This window comes from Cupressus sempervirens, chromosome 11, assembly GCF_028749045.1.
Source record: "Cupressus sempervirens isolate cs-2001-9-10 chromosome 11, ASM2874904v1, whole genome shotgun sequence".
Taxonomy (NCBI): Eukaryota; Viridiplantae; Streptophyta; class Pinopsida; order Cupressales; family Cupressaceae; genus Cupressus; species Cupressus sempervirens.
The window spans coordinates 845,505,623-845,523,274 of NC_143128.1; the positions used below are offsets into that span (position 1 = coordinate 845,505,623).

At 35.6% G+C, this 17,652-nt stretch overlaps 1 protein-coding gene across 3 annotated transcripts; it reads right to left on the reverse strand.

The window, feature by feature from the left end:
• Window positions 1-6,832: 6,832 nt before the first annotated feature.
• On the reverse strand, window positions 6,833-9,044 carry LOC149532197 (uncharacterized). 3 transcript variants are annotated; one of them, XM_089810917.1, is made up of 2 exons: window positions 7,398-9,044; window positions 6,833-7,171 (listed from the first exon to the last, which is right to left on the reverse strand). In XM_089810917.1, exon 1 carries the CDS (start codon window positions 9,017-9,019, stop codon window positions 7,418-7,420), a length of 1,602 nt encoding a protein of 533 aa, XP_089667043.1. In that variant the 5' UTR covers window positions 9,020-9,044; the 3' UTR covers window positions 6,833-7,171; window positions 7,398-7,417. The 3 variants fall into 3 exon arrangements, with proteins under 3 accessions (XP_089667043.1, XP_089667042.1, XP_089667041.1); XM_089810916.1 differs by having other exon boundaries at window positions 6,833-7,206; XM_089810915.1 differs by having other exon boundaries at window positions 6,833-7,243.
• Between the last annotated feature and the right edge of the window lie 8,608 nt (window positions 9,045-17,652).

Consider the following 17,652-nt stretch of genomic DNA (forward strand, 5'->3'; position numbering starts at 1 on the left):
CATGGGATACTCCAACACAAAACCTGGCACAGTTGAGTCTCCGCCTAGATACTGTCACCAGATCTAAAGAGAGAAGTTCATTGAAAGTGTTGGCAATGCCCTTGAAAACATCTTCCACCCAGAACTCAAGAGAGAGACCATGAAGTTTCACCTACACAGGGGCTTGAATAGCCAAGTCATCCAGAGAGTAAAGATTGGGGGCCCATCTCTGTAACAGTGGTGTACGCTTCCCCATAACCCAAGGACTGCTGCACAAGATATCTCTCTTATCCTCATCACAAGAGAAACAAAAAGAAAGATAGCCTTTAGCCATAGCAAAAATATCCACTTGACCCTTCAAACACCATTTTCTCTAGACAAAAGCACGCACATCTTCAATATTAGGTCACGCTCCAATGAAGTACCCTACCAAAGTGGAATCCATGCAAGAGATATTTCTATCAATGATCTGATCAGGTATTTAAATGGAGAACTTACCTTTATCCTTCACTAAAATATCTTTGACTGGCAGAAAAGTAGATTTACTAGTAGGTCGAATCCCAAACAAACTTGACCATTTTTTATTCTTTTTGGGTCTCCTGCATCTACCAGGAACCTACCATCATCTACATCCCCAAATTCTCCATCCCTAGATTTGATAAGGGAATCCCCAGACTATTCACTAGGTACAGGGGAATTCAAAATCTAGCTTATTGTTACACTCTTTAAATTCAAATTTTTATTTTTTTTTAAAGTTGTTAATCAAATTGAATCTACCTATTCATTTATGAATCGTCTTTATTTCTACCCTCTAAATGAGAGAGATGTAATTTTATCTTTCATCTAGAATAAGTTGTGTCTATTGTTCTCATGAATAAAAGAAATGATTTTGAAAAGATTGGACAACCATTGTACACTGAGAATTTGCATCTATTTTGTTGCCTTTTAAATTTATTTATTTTTTTCTTAATTTAAGAAACTCTTTCATCAAACTAAATTATTACACTTTAACTTAAATGCTAGCATATTTAAATTTATTGCCTAAGATTTCATATTGAAGAAAAGTATAGGATAATAGTTTTACATCTTCAAAAAAAATAGAATTGCATCTAGTTCCACATTGTTAAATATTATATTGGCCCTTTCTTTATCTACCTTTTCTTAGGTAATTTAAAGACTAATTGGGCATTGTCTTATCCCACATGTGTCATATGCTAGGATTGGGATTGAATCCCATGTCCTAGATCCTTATGTTTTATCAATGCCCTTTCTAGTCCCCTTTTTAATAGACTAAGGTGTTGAACTCCCCTCTCCCTCCAAAAGGGCTCCAAATAAAATATGTGTACCTATTAGTTCTAGGTAATTATGATCCAATCTTAATATTTTCATTCAACCATCTAAAATCAACCTAAATAAAGAATTTATTTGAAGATATAATGATCAAGCATCCATAATTCGTTCATTCAAGAGAATATTTGTGTACAAGAAGCAAAAATCTACATCAAATGAAAGGAAAATCTACAAGAAGCTCTCTCTCTCTCTCTCTCTCTCTCTCTCTCTCTCTCTCACACACACACACACACACACACACACACACACACACACACACACACACACACACACACACAAACCTTTAAAGTGTCACAATCTTTATAAGGAAGAAATGTAATATTCCACATATTTGGAAAAAATAAAATGAGTTATACCGAAAAATGTGAGAACTCAAGTATGAAATAGAGTTGTAGAGATTCCTTGGGAATAATCCTACAATTGACAAGATAAAGAAAATATATTTTAAGACTTAAAGATTAATTTCTAACATGTCTACTTTAGCTCTACTTGGGTAGTATCTATTAAACCCTTCAATGGGTTACAAGCTAATCTCATTGTAATGATTAAGAAATTAATCATCCTCATAAAAAGGTTTAGAGTGAATGTTGGTAACTTGACCTTCACCCTTACAATTAAAAAAGAAAAAAATGTTTAAAACTTCAATTTTATCTCACATAAAGTGATGTTGAAGATTAATGTTTTGGGTCCTTTCATGGAAGATTGGATTTTTGGCCAAGGTAATGTCACTTTTGATTGATAAAAATTAAATAGGAGCCTCATAAGCTGATTTAATGACGAGATAAGAGAGATCCTTGTTGCACATACTTGAATCATTTAGATTATATTTGTTAATATGGTGTTCCTAGAGTTGTATGTGGTAAGGTTATTTTAAGTTGGGTAGTTTTTTTCTATGAATATTGTTTTTTTCCTTCCATTAAAGCTCTATCAAGATCTATCATATAGGTACTCTATGTACAAAATTCTATATAAGTTTGAATTCTAACTCCTACAACTTATCAACTATTAATTGTATTAATTAGTGTAACTTATTTCTAACTATTCATCTTGGACATGGTATATACCAATAAAAAAAACTTGATGGAACCTTCCAAAATATCACATAAATTGTATTAAAGAAACTTAATTTATTTTAAATGCTACAATTGAGTGTAACTCTACTTTGCATCAAATCTAACTACTAATATTTTTGTAAACTAAAAAAAAGTGCACATCTAATATAAGAGAACACATTAAAGAAACATATAATAGGAATACAAATTGAATCTAAGAGTACACATAAAATATAAGAGCACACAATATAATCTACTTCAACATTTAGCTCAAGCATTATTGAAGAGAAATAAAACTAATAATAAAATATTATGCTATGTTGATTTAATAACATACAAATGAAACATGAATGAGTGAATAACACTCTAAATAAGATGCAAAGAATCAAAAAAACCATTTAATATATGAATATCTGAAAATCCTATAAATTATATAAAATGAAAATAAATAAAGAAATTGAAATAAGACCACTTCTTTTAGTAGAGAAAGCTCTACTTTGATTCTAAGTGCTCTTGCAACACTCAAACTAAATTAACTTTTTTAAGTTTGTGTTCAAATGTGCCACTAATGGGGAGTACATCAAAGTTGCAATTATAGATTTCAAAACTAAGAATGTCAAACTATCTTGACTAACTCTTTAATTACAAAGAACCAATTGGCATATATGCCCATATACAAAATTCAAATCCTAAAGGTGTGAACTTTTATCATTATGTTGAAATGGTGAAAATATTGACAAATTAGAGAATAAATATTTTTATTGGACTCAACCATATTTACAATGAAATCCATTATATAGTTTATAAAAATGGTTGACATGATCAGTTAACATTAAAACTAGCATATGCAACTAATAGAAAATCATGTGTAACTTAATGAATAATGTAATTTATTCTAGCTTTCCCTATGTATTACATAAAACTAAAGAAGAGAAGGACACTAAACCTAACCCTTTTGAAGAGTTTCATGAAGCACCTTGACCAATCATCCTCACTCACTCATAAAACACAAGATCTTTAGAATATTGGATCCCTTGATTGCAAAATCTCCAAGAGATCAAATTAACTAAATCAATGGATCTCCTAACTCTAGAAACTAGAATCATCTTCACACCATGAGACATCATAAAATTGTTCCAACACCCTATGCACAATGAGATACATGTTCTATGAAACTCTAGATTCCATTTGAGTGTTCCGAATGCATCCTCATATCATGCACATGAGATGGATTTCTTTTGATAGTCCATATCTCCTTTGAGTGTGTCTAACACCTCCTCAAATTTTGTGGAAAAAAATCCATCTTTTGGTGGACAAATCACCAACCGCATGTCTACATGTCAAAGACAACCTTTCTCCAAAAATTCACATCTCCTCTGAGTGTCATACATACTTCATCAAGTGGTTGGAAATTCACCAAGAAAACATTAATATACTAAAAGAACCTAAAAAATTCTTGCTTTTTTACCATACTTGTGTATATACCATAGTCTACATATGGGAAAATTCTATTAACAAAGATTGCAAAAAAAAAAAATGTGGCATTGAAAGGAGTACGTGGCATTGAAAGGTCTCAATACCTTGTCAAACTATGATAGTTGCAAGGTGATAAATTTTGTTAAAACCAAAGCAATTAAAAGTTGTGTAAAATATGTAAAAGTGAAGGCATGGTAGTTGGGGCATTTACCAAAAACTAGCACTTGGCATACTTGACTATATGTGTCATTTACTACTAACAACTCCTAGAAAGTTGTGGTATCATGTGTCATTTTCTTATGAAAAATTTGAAAGGTTTCTTCAAATTTATTTTTTTTGTGGGAATTTCTCGGTGTGTGGAAAAAGGTTTTCTGGTATTGTGAAAACATCTATTTCTCTGCATTGTCAAAATGGAAGATTGATTGCAATTTAGTTTTGGTTGGAAATATGGAAAGGTAATTTTTGGAACATGTTGGTAAACTTTCTTCATCTAGTTTTCATGATACTTATTCGTTGATTTATCTGTGCATGAAAAATGATCGACTAAGGCAAAACTAAAATGATAAGGGTTTCAATGGAGAATAGAGTCAAGGTGAATAGGGTTTCAATATAGAATAGAAGAAAAATGGATACAGATAGAGGAAAAATAAAAGTGGTAAAAACCATTCCTGAGAAAGAGGTAAATGAAAGGGAATTTTTTCTTTCAAGTATCCATAGTGAAGCTATGCTTGACCAATTTCTTGTTAAATTTCTTGAATGAAATTCTTTTTAAAGGAAATTTTGACTGGAATGATTCATAGTCTAGTTCCTTCTAAAAGAAATTTTGTTTGAAAATTTTGCATGGATTTTCTTTGAAGGAATGGTAATGAAGTTTTTGTTGTGAAAAAGAAAGAGGGCTTTCATTTATGAATGCTTTGTTTCAAAGGCATTTTCTGAGAAAGATTAAAGGGTTTATTGGTTCATTTGTTGATTAAAAAGTTGGTGCTAGATCACAATTTAATAGTTAAAGGTTGTTGAAAATATTTTCTTTGAACTGCATTTATCATGAGCGCATTTTTGTTTAACTGGTTTAGTTTGTTTTAAAACTGATTTTTATTTTCTCTTGTATGAATCACATCTCTATTTAAAGAGGATGTTGTAAAACTTAAAAGATACATGTGTGATTCAGTGTGGTAAAAAGCAGACACAAAAATATATTGAAATTTTGTAAAAGTGGTCTAAAAGGTTGATTATAAACTTACCTACATGTATAGGTGTATTACATATAGTTATATGTGTACATAAGATTGTAATACAAATAACAACGAGACAAATAGGGTTGAATCCCTGAGCAGTTGTTGCTGCTGATTGTAAAGAGTTGAAGCTCAATAAAATTACAAGTTCATGGAGTGGTTTTTCTCCCTATGATGAAACCATAAGAATTTTTGAGAGTTTCCCACTCGGCACAAAATTTGTGTCTCTTTCTTCTATGAGTTATAATCTTTTTATTCTTTTATGATGAACGTTAATTATTGTGAGCAAAATTGTATGCATTCAATTTTATGGACTATTAAGTTGAAATCTGTCACTTGCTTGAACAAAAAAAACTAGTTTTGATTCACCCCCACACGCCTACATCCAACATTGCCCGCATTAGCTCCTTGAAGGGAGAAAATGTCAAGCCCCCTATTTTCTTTAGGAAGACAAATGATTCTTTTAATGGAATAAATCATCCTTAAGAGGGAAGCTAACATGAGATGATAGACATCCTCTTAATTCAGTTTCCTCCAACCTCTTATTATGTCTTTTAACACTATCCATTTTATGTTCCATTAATATTTCCAATAATACAAACACTTAAGTCTTTGAAGACATTAATAAAAAATAAAAAGTTGTCATTGATAACAAATTCTATTTCAAAATGTTAGATTGTACCCATGCCTTTTTTAGTAGAGAAACTGTTCATCATTATATCTCAAGAAATTGCCTCATCACTCGAGTGCATACAATATCATAACTTCAAAATAAATTTACACCTTATGTAGAATACATCTTTTGCCACTCCTCTCAGGGGTAAAGATAAACCAAATCATCCTCTTTCACTATCCGTTCTCCAGGAGAAAAGTAGCAGCCAATACATGTCACATCAAAATTCCCTCTCAAATGTAGAAGAATGAAACTGCGTATACTCTTCGTATTAGTTTCCCTGTCTTCGCATAGGGCAATATGCATAATTACCACTCAGCAATGGAAACCACATCATGCAAGACAAGATTATTGGAAAAAGAAAATAGCACTTCACATCCGTTTCTTCATATGAAAAAACACCGCGCTTATATTCATCATACCTTCTTCACACCAATCACCTAAAAATTCTAAATCTACATTACCAAACGTTGTCATGTCAAAAAAAAAGAAACAGTAATCTTTATCGTGAATTTATAAAAATTCTATGCTGGACATAATCTTGTAACTTCAACTATACGCCAAGATAGGAAAAAACAATCTGTATTACTTCACTCCTCACTTGATTCACTCACAGCCAGGAAAAAACGAGATCATTGTACGCTACGCTAATTAATATTTCAAAACTGCTGCTGCACTCTTAGAACATCATACAGTAAAGAAGAAATTATGTTTAAAAAAATTAATCAATCTTGATTATTTAATACTTTTAACTAAGAATTAACTCTTTAAACGAAGAACTGATATTTTTATGATATCATTTTTAAAAATACAAATAATATGTTGGTCGAATAGTGTGCTTCAATTCTTTTAACCTCATTATCTCCTGCGTCTTGTCATGTGCTTCATGCTTTTATTTAAGCACCTTTCTACCACACCGTAAAACAGATGATACCAATTTGTTTAAGTTAAAATTATTTTCTGAACTTTCAGTTTTGCCTGAGATTAATTATATCATATTAATATAATCTTTACAAAGAATTTTTATAATTATTTTATCGACAACATGAAGACGAAAGAAAGCTCAAAGAGATGCAAAGTAGTAAAATGTTTATTTGAATTTAGATCCCTGAAACCAGTACTAACCATTGTTGGTTAGACTTCCGAGGTAACCCAATACATTTCATTTTATTTTCTGAAAATGTCACACACATCAGAGCATTATTAGACAGATATCCATCTCATTACTGAGCAACCCAATAAAATGAGGAGGATTTGTTGTTCCGCCGGCTCTGATTACATGCTCTGTACTGATTTTTCCTTCACGTTGAATTGAATCTTTTAAGATAACACCATAGAAAATGAAGAAGCTCTCATACAACATTTTCAACTTTTGATCGTTGAATTGAAAAGCCACCATGAGTAGCTCACTGCAAATAAATAAATAGGTAGGTACGGCAGCTGCCTACATTGTTTTCAAGTAAACAAACATCATTTAGTACCTGCAACCCAATGAAACGGAATTGATGGCTGATTTTCGGAAGGTATTTCAGTCTAAACTAAGTAAACTACGAATTTCAACTGCCAGAATTTACAACAGATTCTTTAGAGATTGATTATAAACAAGTTTCAGAGAAAATATGAAATGTTGCTCACCTTATTGATGCCTCAGCTCCTTAATAACGAGGTGGCGGAGGAGAAGTGTACTTATACACTGGCGGAGGTGGAGATTTGTAGATTGGTGATGGAGATGGTGGTGGCGGAGACTTGTAATGATATGGAGGGGGAGGTGAAGGAGATGGTGGTGGGGCAGATGGAGAGGGGGGAGGAGGAGATTTATAGTGGTAGGGAGGTGGTGGAGAGGGAGATGGTGGCGGGGGAGACTTGTAGTGATAAGGGGGTGGGGGAGATGCCGAGGGAGGAGGAGGAGATTTATAGTGATAAGGTGGCGGTGGAGAAGGAGATGGTGGTGGAGGAGACTTGTAATGATATGGAGGTGGGGGAGATGGCGATGGAGGAGGAGGAGATTTATAGTGGTAAGGAGGTGGTGGAGAAGGAGATGGTGGTGGAGGAGACTTGTAGTGATAAGGGGGTGGCGGAGATGGGGAGGGAGGGGGAGGAGATTTGTAGTGATAAGGAGGAGGCGGAGACGGAGATGGTGGTGGGGGGGACTTGTAGTGATATGGGGGTGGGGGAGAAGGGGAGGGAGGAGGAGGAGATTTATAGTGGTAGGGAGGTGGGGGTGAAGGAGATGGTGGCAGAGGAGACTTGTAGTGATATGGGGGTGGGGGTGATGGAGATGGCGGAGGAGGTGATTTATAGTGGTAAGGAGGTGGTGGAGAAGGAGATGGTGGTGGGGGAGACTTATACTGATAAGGGGGTGGGGGAGATGGTGAGGGAGGAGGAGGAGATTTATAGTGGTAAGGAGGTGGTGGAGAAGGAGATGGTGGTGGAGGAGACTTGTAGTGATAAGGGGGTGGGGGAGATGGGGATGGAGGGGGAGGAGATTTGTAGTGATAAGGAGGTGGCGAAGAAGGAGATGGTGGTGGGGGAGACTTGTAGTGATATGGGTGTGGGGGAGAAGGAGAGGGAGGAGGAGGAGATTTATAGTGGTAGGGAGGTGGGGGTGAAGGAGAAGGTGGTGGAGGAGACTTGTAGTGATATGGGGGTGGGGGAGATGGAGATGGCAGAGGAGGTGATTTATAGTGGTAAGGAGGTGGTGGAGATGGAGATGGTGGTGGGGGAGACTTGTACTGATAAGGGGGTGGGGGAGATGGTGAGGGAGGAGGAGGAGATTTATAGTGGTAAGGAGGTGGTGGAGAAGGAGAAGGTGGTGGGGAAGACTTGTAGTGATATGGGGGTGGGGGTGATGGAGATGGCGGAGGAGGTGATTTATAGTGGTAAGGAGGTGGTGGAGAAGGAGATGGTGGTGGAGGAGATTTGTAGTGATAAGGAGGTGGGGGAGATGGAGAGGGAGGGGGAGGAGATTTGTAGTGGTAAGGAGGCCGTGGAGAAGAAGATGGTGGCGGGGGTGACTTATAATGATATGGGGATGGTAAAGATAAGAAAGGTGATGGTGGAGATGGAGGTGGAGGGGATTTGTAGTGGTAAGGAGGTGGTGCAGAAGGAGATGGGGGAGGAGGAGATTTGTATAAATATGGAGGGGGAGGAGACTTGTAATAATAATTTCCTTGAGCTACTGAGGCCAACAGACAAAACAATGAAAGAATGAGGAACGTCATTGAAGAATTCCGCTCCATTGTTTGGCTGGAAGCCATGATGAATGGAATGTCAGCTTCGTGGTTATATAGTGCAAGATGAGGGCTTACCTCGCTCAAGTGGGCCTCAACATGAACCAAGTCTCTTAGCTGGATTGATTTACCACGAAGGTCAACTTTATCTAATAGCCGCCGGCTTTGTTAAATATGTTATAATAAGTCGCACGATTGGTTTGTGGACATGTAGTTAAATGAGAGTTACAGCTGGCCTCTTTCTTTCTTTGCTAATCTCGCTTGTACAGATTTGACTATCATATCACGATCAATGTACAATGTGAAGTATATAATTTAAGAAGATTGTAAAGAAGCTGTGTGTCTTGATGGAGTCAGGGTTGTTGAGTTCGTCTCTCTGGACTGGGTTGAAAGCTTTTTTGTATAAGAAGTTAATGTTGCAGAAGACAGCTTGTCATGAATGTGTAGTCGGTGAGTGGAATCTTGAATTGACTTGTATTGTTAATGGAGAATAAACAATGCTTTTACTCCGCACTTCCAACTGTACTTTGTTCACCTCACCAGGTTTTCGGTTTTCGTTCTTTCCTAAACTTTATGGACAGAAACCTGGAAATATATTGAAGGGGAAATACTTTGGCACGTTCCAGGAAATGACTATATGCTGTAGTTTGAACAGATTTTGTGATAAATAAAAACAGCACACTACAATGGTCTTATAAGCTTTCCACCGACTTACGTATTGATTAAGAAAGAAATTAGACTATAAATACGAAAGTTTTTAATAAAATAAAATATAGTAGGTTGTTATGAACAGTCCACTCCCTCTAACGTAAGTAAATAATAGAAAAATGTGTTTGTCGTAAGCTTTGCACATGCATGATCTTTGTAACTCTTTCTTACTTTACTGCTATTTTAATTGTATTCATCTGCCTTTCTCTTAACTTTTCTCATCGACTAACTTAGATTTTTTAATATGCATATACTGTATGGTCCAAATATTTATTCAAAAGATATTAAAATAGGATTATAATAATATTTCAATAATATGATTATAATATATGCTATATTTTCTTTTTTCTGCGAATTGTTGTTAAAGGAGAGTATCGATTTCAATGTCCATTAAAATTGCAATAGCTTTATTGATTTCTTGAAACTTTTCAATTTATGTTAAGAATAAAGTCTCATTATTGAAGTGTACTAGATAGCCATATGTGTATGTTCTTTTAACGTTAAGGGTCTATCAAGACTCTAAATATCACTAGGTTAGTTGCTCACTCTCCTTCAACATTTTCACCTAGATGGTTCCCAATTGTGTAGGGTTTATCGTAGACAAACGTATCGAGGATCTTGTCAAAGTGTATATGTGCACGCTCAAAATATTATTCAATCTTGTGATTGCTCTGATAATATTCTCTTTTATCTTTCTTGTGAGGACTTACTTTAACTCCACCTAAGAGTTTATGTTCTTGTGCAGCCACACTTACACTCTCGAAGTGGGATGTCGTTGTATTTCCTCTTCAAGCTTATCAATGACCTTACCATATCAAAAGTTCCTACTATTCCCTCACATCCAATAGAAAACATGTGCAAACCTAATTTTAATATTTGAATTTGCTTAATCTGTACTTAGAATCTATCCCTAGTTTTTATTTAACTTAATCCTTATCCAAAACACTCTAAACTAAGGGTTTCCTACTGTACTCGTGTAATAAATGTCAATAAGGTGTAGCATACAACCATACCAAATCTAGGCCATCATATTAGAGGCATCTTTGATCCCTTTCTTGACACATGTTGCTTGTTGACCCTTCCAAATCGATGCATGAGTGAAGTGATTTGATCAATCTCTTAATTCAAAATGAAATTTTCTTTTATTTTTGTTCTGTTCTTGAAAAAAACTATGTGATTCTATATTCTCCAACTTGTCTTAGTAGATAGCATATTTCATTGACTGCATATGCTATTACTAACTTAGTGTAGATTTTGTCTATAATTCTCTTACCACATTTTTTCACTTACCACATTGAGTGAATCATTGTCCATGTTAATTTTTGAATGTTCTTGTTTATACATTCTAAGGCCATCAGTAAGAGTTGCACATTCAACATAATTGTTTGTTCTATGAGGTAGTTTGATTGAATTATTTGAGATAAATTCTCCTCAATAATTTTAGACAACAAATATAATGTCAAATGGATGTAGGTTACCCTTGGAGGCATTGTCAAAATATGGCTTCAAATGACCCTTTGGAAAGAAATGCATAATAATATAATTTTTATAGTAATATTTATTGTATAATAATAGATGGAAAAACTTGAATATAATAGATTTGTCAAAAAATTTACAATAAAAAAAATTTAGATTTGTAAATAATAATCAGATTTGATAAAAAGGGATCATTTGGATATTCAAAATTAAATTTGATCAAAGAATATTCAAATAGTTGATAAATATTAATATATCAATAATGAAATATCTATTTATTGCCCTCATAAAACCATATTTTTAAGGAATCTATTCTTAAGGATAAAATGGCAACAACCCGCCTCCTGTGACTCTTATTAGCAATATGAAAATGAACTTTCAAGATGCAATTAGGAGAATCCTAGTTCTATTTGATGCAAGATGTATCATTCAGAATGAGAAGGGAAACTTAGTCAGAGTAGTCATGAAGAAGTTGAAAAATGACAATAATAGTAAAATTAAAACAAGTTCTTCTAAAATTTTCACATGCTTGCAAGGGGTGTGAAATCAAGGTGATATAAATTAAATGAGATTTGATGGTGTTGGTTGATATATTAAGAAAAAAAAGACTTTGGAAAGTATATTACAAGAAATATCAACATTATTAGATTTTCAAAACTCTTATATAATCTAATATGTTCATAAAGAATTAAACAATAAGACAAACTATCTTTGAAAAAACTCTAATAGATTAAATTAAATAATCATCATCATTTAAAAACATTCCAGTGTACAAATATCCCAACAAATAAGTTACTATCATTTTAATAATAATAATTTTGATTCATAATGAGCATACGATAATAGCCCATGTGTTGGTCGTTATGATCATTATGGTCCTTCATAATGATGGTGAAGATGGGAAGACAGCCAAATCTGGCCTATCAAGATAAAGTAATTCACAACACTATATTGCCTGCCCATATTTTCACAGCCTAACAATTTATGTACTAACACCCAATGATTCAAATCGTCAATTGATATGCATTCATAATATTCTGAAAACGTCTTTTCAAAGCAGAATCCCCACTATTTAGTAGTGTGTTTGAATGTAGACAAAATGCAACGACCTTCTGGAAAACCCTAATACAAAATACTCTCCTCCACAATTCACGTGATCCCCTTGACCTTTCAATGTTATTATTATTATTTATATTAACAATATCTAATTCCACATTCAGACGCGAGGTGCAAGTTGAACTGTTTTATCTTTTTGTGCCAAGATTCCTTCAAATCTTGATTGTTTGGGCCACCTTTAGCAGACCGAAAAAATCACTTAAATATGATGAAGAGCTGTCGTTTATTTGATCCATTCAATACGCGTAAAGGCAGTCGTGGAGGTTTGAGATGAGTCAAAATAACATGCAAACATTTAAAAAAATGAAGAAACATTTGACTTGTTCGTCATGTTTGGCTCGAAAACTTTCATTTTCCACGTGGAAAGAAGTACTACAACAATATTGATCAAGGTGAGTCAGGTGATACCTAGCATGGCATGACATTTTCAAGCAAAGGGAAGATGGGAAGCCCAGATTTTGAACTAACTACTCTGTTTTTATACCTAATCACATGGGCTCAAACTCCTTGCAGCTCTACCATGGGCCCTCTTTTTCTCCAATGTGTGTTTATCTCATAAGGGAAACTCTAAGTATGGAATTCAAAACATGTTCTCACCTATGTTCTTGATACTCCATTTATTCACTCAAGCCGTTTCTATAAATGGTAATTAGAACACAAAAATAATCTTAAGAGCACACTTACTTCTTTAAGAAGGAAATGATATATCTTCTTCCTTCAATCAAAGCATAGTTTTCTATTGTGCTGAGAGTGGAAAGAAAATGGGAAATAGTTTTGCTATTTTTTTTATTTTTTTGGGCATGTGGTACAACTTTTCTTTTGAATTCATCTCTATGTATTGCTCCTGTCATTTACTATGGGAGCATTAGGGGATTTTATTATGGCTCCACCCAACTTTAGTTCAATGGTCATTATTGGTGTTGGAGTTGTTATGAGGGATTCTCATGATGCCTCCAACTAACAAATGCCCTTGCAAGTTTGTCCTAAAAGTGTTTCATGGGGTAAGTCCCCACTTGATTTTATTCTTTTCATTTAGGATTTTAATAATGCTTGTGACTGATTAGAGAAGCATACTTTGATAAGATATTTTGTGGGTAGAAGTCCTCCTGAAAGCACGCTTAAAGAACGTGAAATGTCCCTTTACTAATTTTAAATGATATTTCACGCCTCTAATCAGATTTTTAAAATCAAACAACTAATATCACAAAGATCCACCAAATTTCTCAAGAAACCCCAAATCGGGTATGCCAGAAATAGTGCCAAAAGCTTCACAGCTTCACCTATTATTAATAAATCTGAAAGTGGACATTTTTACAAAAATTTAAGCAGCATAATAGCCTATAAAATGACATTTCTAGATCTGTATAACATGCACACAATAGCTCCCAAACGGAGGACAAAAACAATGCTCATCGAGCTCCCAAAAATAGCACAAAATAGCCCGAAATCACCACAAAAACTTAATAATCTATCATAGAAGTATAATCATATCCAAATACATATTTTCAGCTCTATTTTAACATTTAAAAGTCTGATATATAGCAGCAACCCAAACTGATATGAAATACTCAACCGAAAACACCAAACTCTTACAAAAAATACACCCGAAAACTCACAAATTTGCACTGTTCAGCACAAAGGCAAACTCTGCATGAGCATGCACATGGAATGGCTTCAAACTCCCATCCTTAGCCTTCCTAAAAACCTGCAAAATCCCGTTCTTGGGTCTCCCTGGAAACCTGCAAACTCCCATTCTTGGGTCTCCTTCTCCATAGGTTTGGCGGCCTCTGAAGAATAACAAAGAACTGAGCAAAAATCAAGTTCTGGAATGAGCTCAAAATGCCTCCAAACCCCTTAAAAGAGGGCATAATCCTAACTCACGTCCAAGAGGGGTTAATGAAACATATTTTAATTATTATTTTCATTTATTAGTCCATTAGCTTCCAAAGAATATCCCCTTTTTCTGAAATTTCACCTTTTTTGGGCCTGCTTGCCTTAGAAAAGATTATTATTTTTAATTATTTGAAAAGGGGACATGACAAGTCCTCCCCTTCCAAATATTTCTTGTCCTCAAGCAATGGTTGAACAATAAACCAATTAATCCACCTAGATCCCAAATGTAGTCATGAACTATACTATTGTCAATTAACACAGGCTCCTGCAATATCCTCTGCAATATAACCAAGAGGAATCCATAATCAAACTGAAAATTACTGCTCAACCAAACTCTAAAGTCACAACTTCCACAGTCAAAAACCCACGAGACACAAACTCTTAGAACATCAAAACCCAAGTAAAGTGGACAAATCAAACTACCAACATAGTAAATACCATCAACGCATCCCACTGGCCTATACAGAATGTACAATCCAACTTTGCAACAATGGTGAATGCTCCCAAATGAAATTGTACCAAGTATGGAGAATCCACACACTGTACAACTCCTGCAGTCAACACAACTCTGTAGATCACCGGCCACTGTCTCATAACCATAACTCCCATATACCCCTGATGGTGAAAAGCCATCACAAGATAAACAGTAAGAAATGGAACCCAAACAAAATTTTCCTACCATCAACTCCTCAACACAAGGATCAAATGCTAACTAATGTACATACCCTGCAATATAATGTTGATAAAGAAAACCAACCTCAGTCAACAGCTCGCCATGAACAAGTGATACAACCCACTGTGACTGATCACCAGCTAAGTCAAGAGATGTCATAGCCAAAGGAGTAGAATCAATAACAACACCCACTGAAGCATCACTCCAAAACTCCTGCTCTAAGTCGTGTATTATCAAGCTGTAAACTATAGAACCTATCACCATGTCGTGCCCATCATGACTCTCATCTTGAGGCATCAAACTATCCCATAACTGATGATAAGCACTAGGAACCAAAGTACATCTCTGTATCATCATCTCATCAACATGGTCATCAAAGGTAAATTGATGAGCATACCTCACAATGTAATGCTGATAGAATGTGCTAATCTCAGTCAGTGGCTTAGACTGCAATCTAGATGTAACTAACTGCAATCGATCACTAACCAAGTTGGAACTGACTACTACCTCTGAATTCATCACCAAGGGAGTAGTATTACTAGTAGGAACCATGCCAACTATCGGCTCACCAACATCACACATGGTCTTTGATACAACATCTCTAGTCTTCGTGCCACTAGTGCTAGAGGTCACCACCATGTTAGGCATACCACAACAATCTGCTGCAGCACCCAACTCAACTGAACCTGACTCTAGTGGGGATGAACCTGATATGCCAATGTTAGTATCAAGGATGGATGCATCTCCATCTCCACTATCTTTGACAATCTCGACCATGGACATCCTCGGATCATCAGACACCACAGCTTGTGACTGTACAAAATCTAGTAAAGACTGTAGTTGCTCTAACTCCATGGTCACCTTAGCCAAATGAAACTGTGACTCCTTGAAAGCCAATTGTGTACTCTCAAGAATCTCAGAAGTCACCTCAAGCTGCTCAGTAAGCTCACTCACCTCATCTTCCTTGGCCAACAATGCATCATATGCTGTACTGCCCCACTCCATAAGATAATCTCTGTTGGCTACCAACTGCATATAATCCTGTCTCAGAATTTGGATAGCCTCCCATAAAGAGTGGAACTCTATCAAGGAAAGATAACTGCCTCCCTGCTCATCACTAGTAGGAGAACCCCATCCATAAATTGCTAACAATTGACGAGCAGCATCAAAATGTTGGCAAGCGATAGCAATGTCTTGCTCACTAACTCTTAATTGATTAGACACATGATGACACTGGCTTGACTGTCTCCTACAAACCTCCTCTGATGCACTGTCTAAAGGAGTATCCTCAAAGTTACTAGTCTCTAGATTATTACCATCCATATCTTGTGAATCAACTCTAAAGCTCATATCAACAAACGAAGTATCAAAAACTGTAGCACTGCTGTCCAACTCCTTTGTACCCAAAGAAACTAAGTCTTCAAAACTGCCCACTGCATCCTCCTGGATGTCATCAATGCCAATATGATCCTGGTACTCATCTGTACACACTGCCAAATATGAAAGATCATCAACACATTCCAACAAGTATGGTCGACTGGATATATGAACAAAGCCCAACACCGGTGTATAAAAACTAATACTAACATCGAACAAGCTGCTAGCACAAGAAAAGACAACACCGTGCAATCTGCTAATGAAATCCATGATAGCACCTAGAGGAACACTGCTACCAAAAAGTGTTAAAGATCTCTAGTCAATTGAATCCCAAATGCCAATATAAAAATCTTGAGTCCATATCTGTAAACTAGAATCAGCTGGTAACTCAAGCAAAATCCTCACTTGAGTAATATGACCAATACCAACTAACTTCACGTACCTGTCATGATGAGATAATGAAGTCACAATACTATCTTTGTTCACTTTCATCTGGTTGGACAAATCGTGTGAAGTACTACCAGCCTCAACCTCATGTGATGAAGCATCTAACTATGCCTGGTACTCTTTCTCAGTAAAGTAATGAATGCTCAATGTCTGCTCATCTCTACTAGGTATCTCACCATCATTTACAACAACATCCTCATAATCATCATCTGAACCCACTACGCTGTAGTCACTACCTTTTGTAACTATACCATCCTGAATACCTATGATATCACCCTTTAACAACCTATATACAATTGTCTCAATTTCAGTATCAAGTTGACCATTACTATCAATCTGCGTAATATTCTTTCTCACTACCTCCTGTGGCAGAGTAGAATCTGAGACCTCAGCCTGGCTATAAGCTAGTTTCTCAAACTCCTCATGCAAGTTCTTGGTAATTGTGTCATCTACCTTGTGAGAAAATCTGCCAAATAGAAATCCAGTCAACTTATCCACCTTAGCTAGGTCAGACAACATGTCATTCATTATACGGTGGTGCTCAACCAACTGTTCAGACATGTCATGGCTTATTTTCCTAATTTTATCTCGAATGTCTAAATAACCATCCTTTCTACTGTTCTGACTCTGGATATCAATTGTCCAAGATCGTTTCCTCTGAGACTCTGTACTTTACCTGTCCATTTTGAATAAAGTAGAGTGTAACCCCAATAGGTTATAACTTCTTCAAACACCAAGAACTAACATGCAATTGAGTAGAAGTAGCATGCAACCATAGATTTTGACAGGTAGCTGATTAGAAGCAACATGCAACCACCAAATTCACCAAGAACTAACATGCAAATGATTAGAAGTAGCATGCAACCATAGATTTTGACATGCATTTGATTAGAAGCAACATGCAACCATAAAGTATGACATGCAAGATCTGGGTAGTTGTCAAAACTGACATGCAAACTTCTACAAACCC

What these genes read in the sequence shown, in the direction of transcription:
- LOC149532197 (XM_089810917.1), bottom strand. Translation starts at nt 9,019, where the DNA reads ATGGCTTCCAGCCAAACAATGGAGCGGAATTCTTCAATGACGTTCCTC.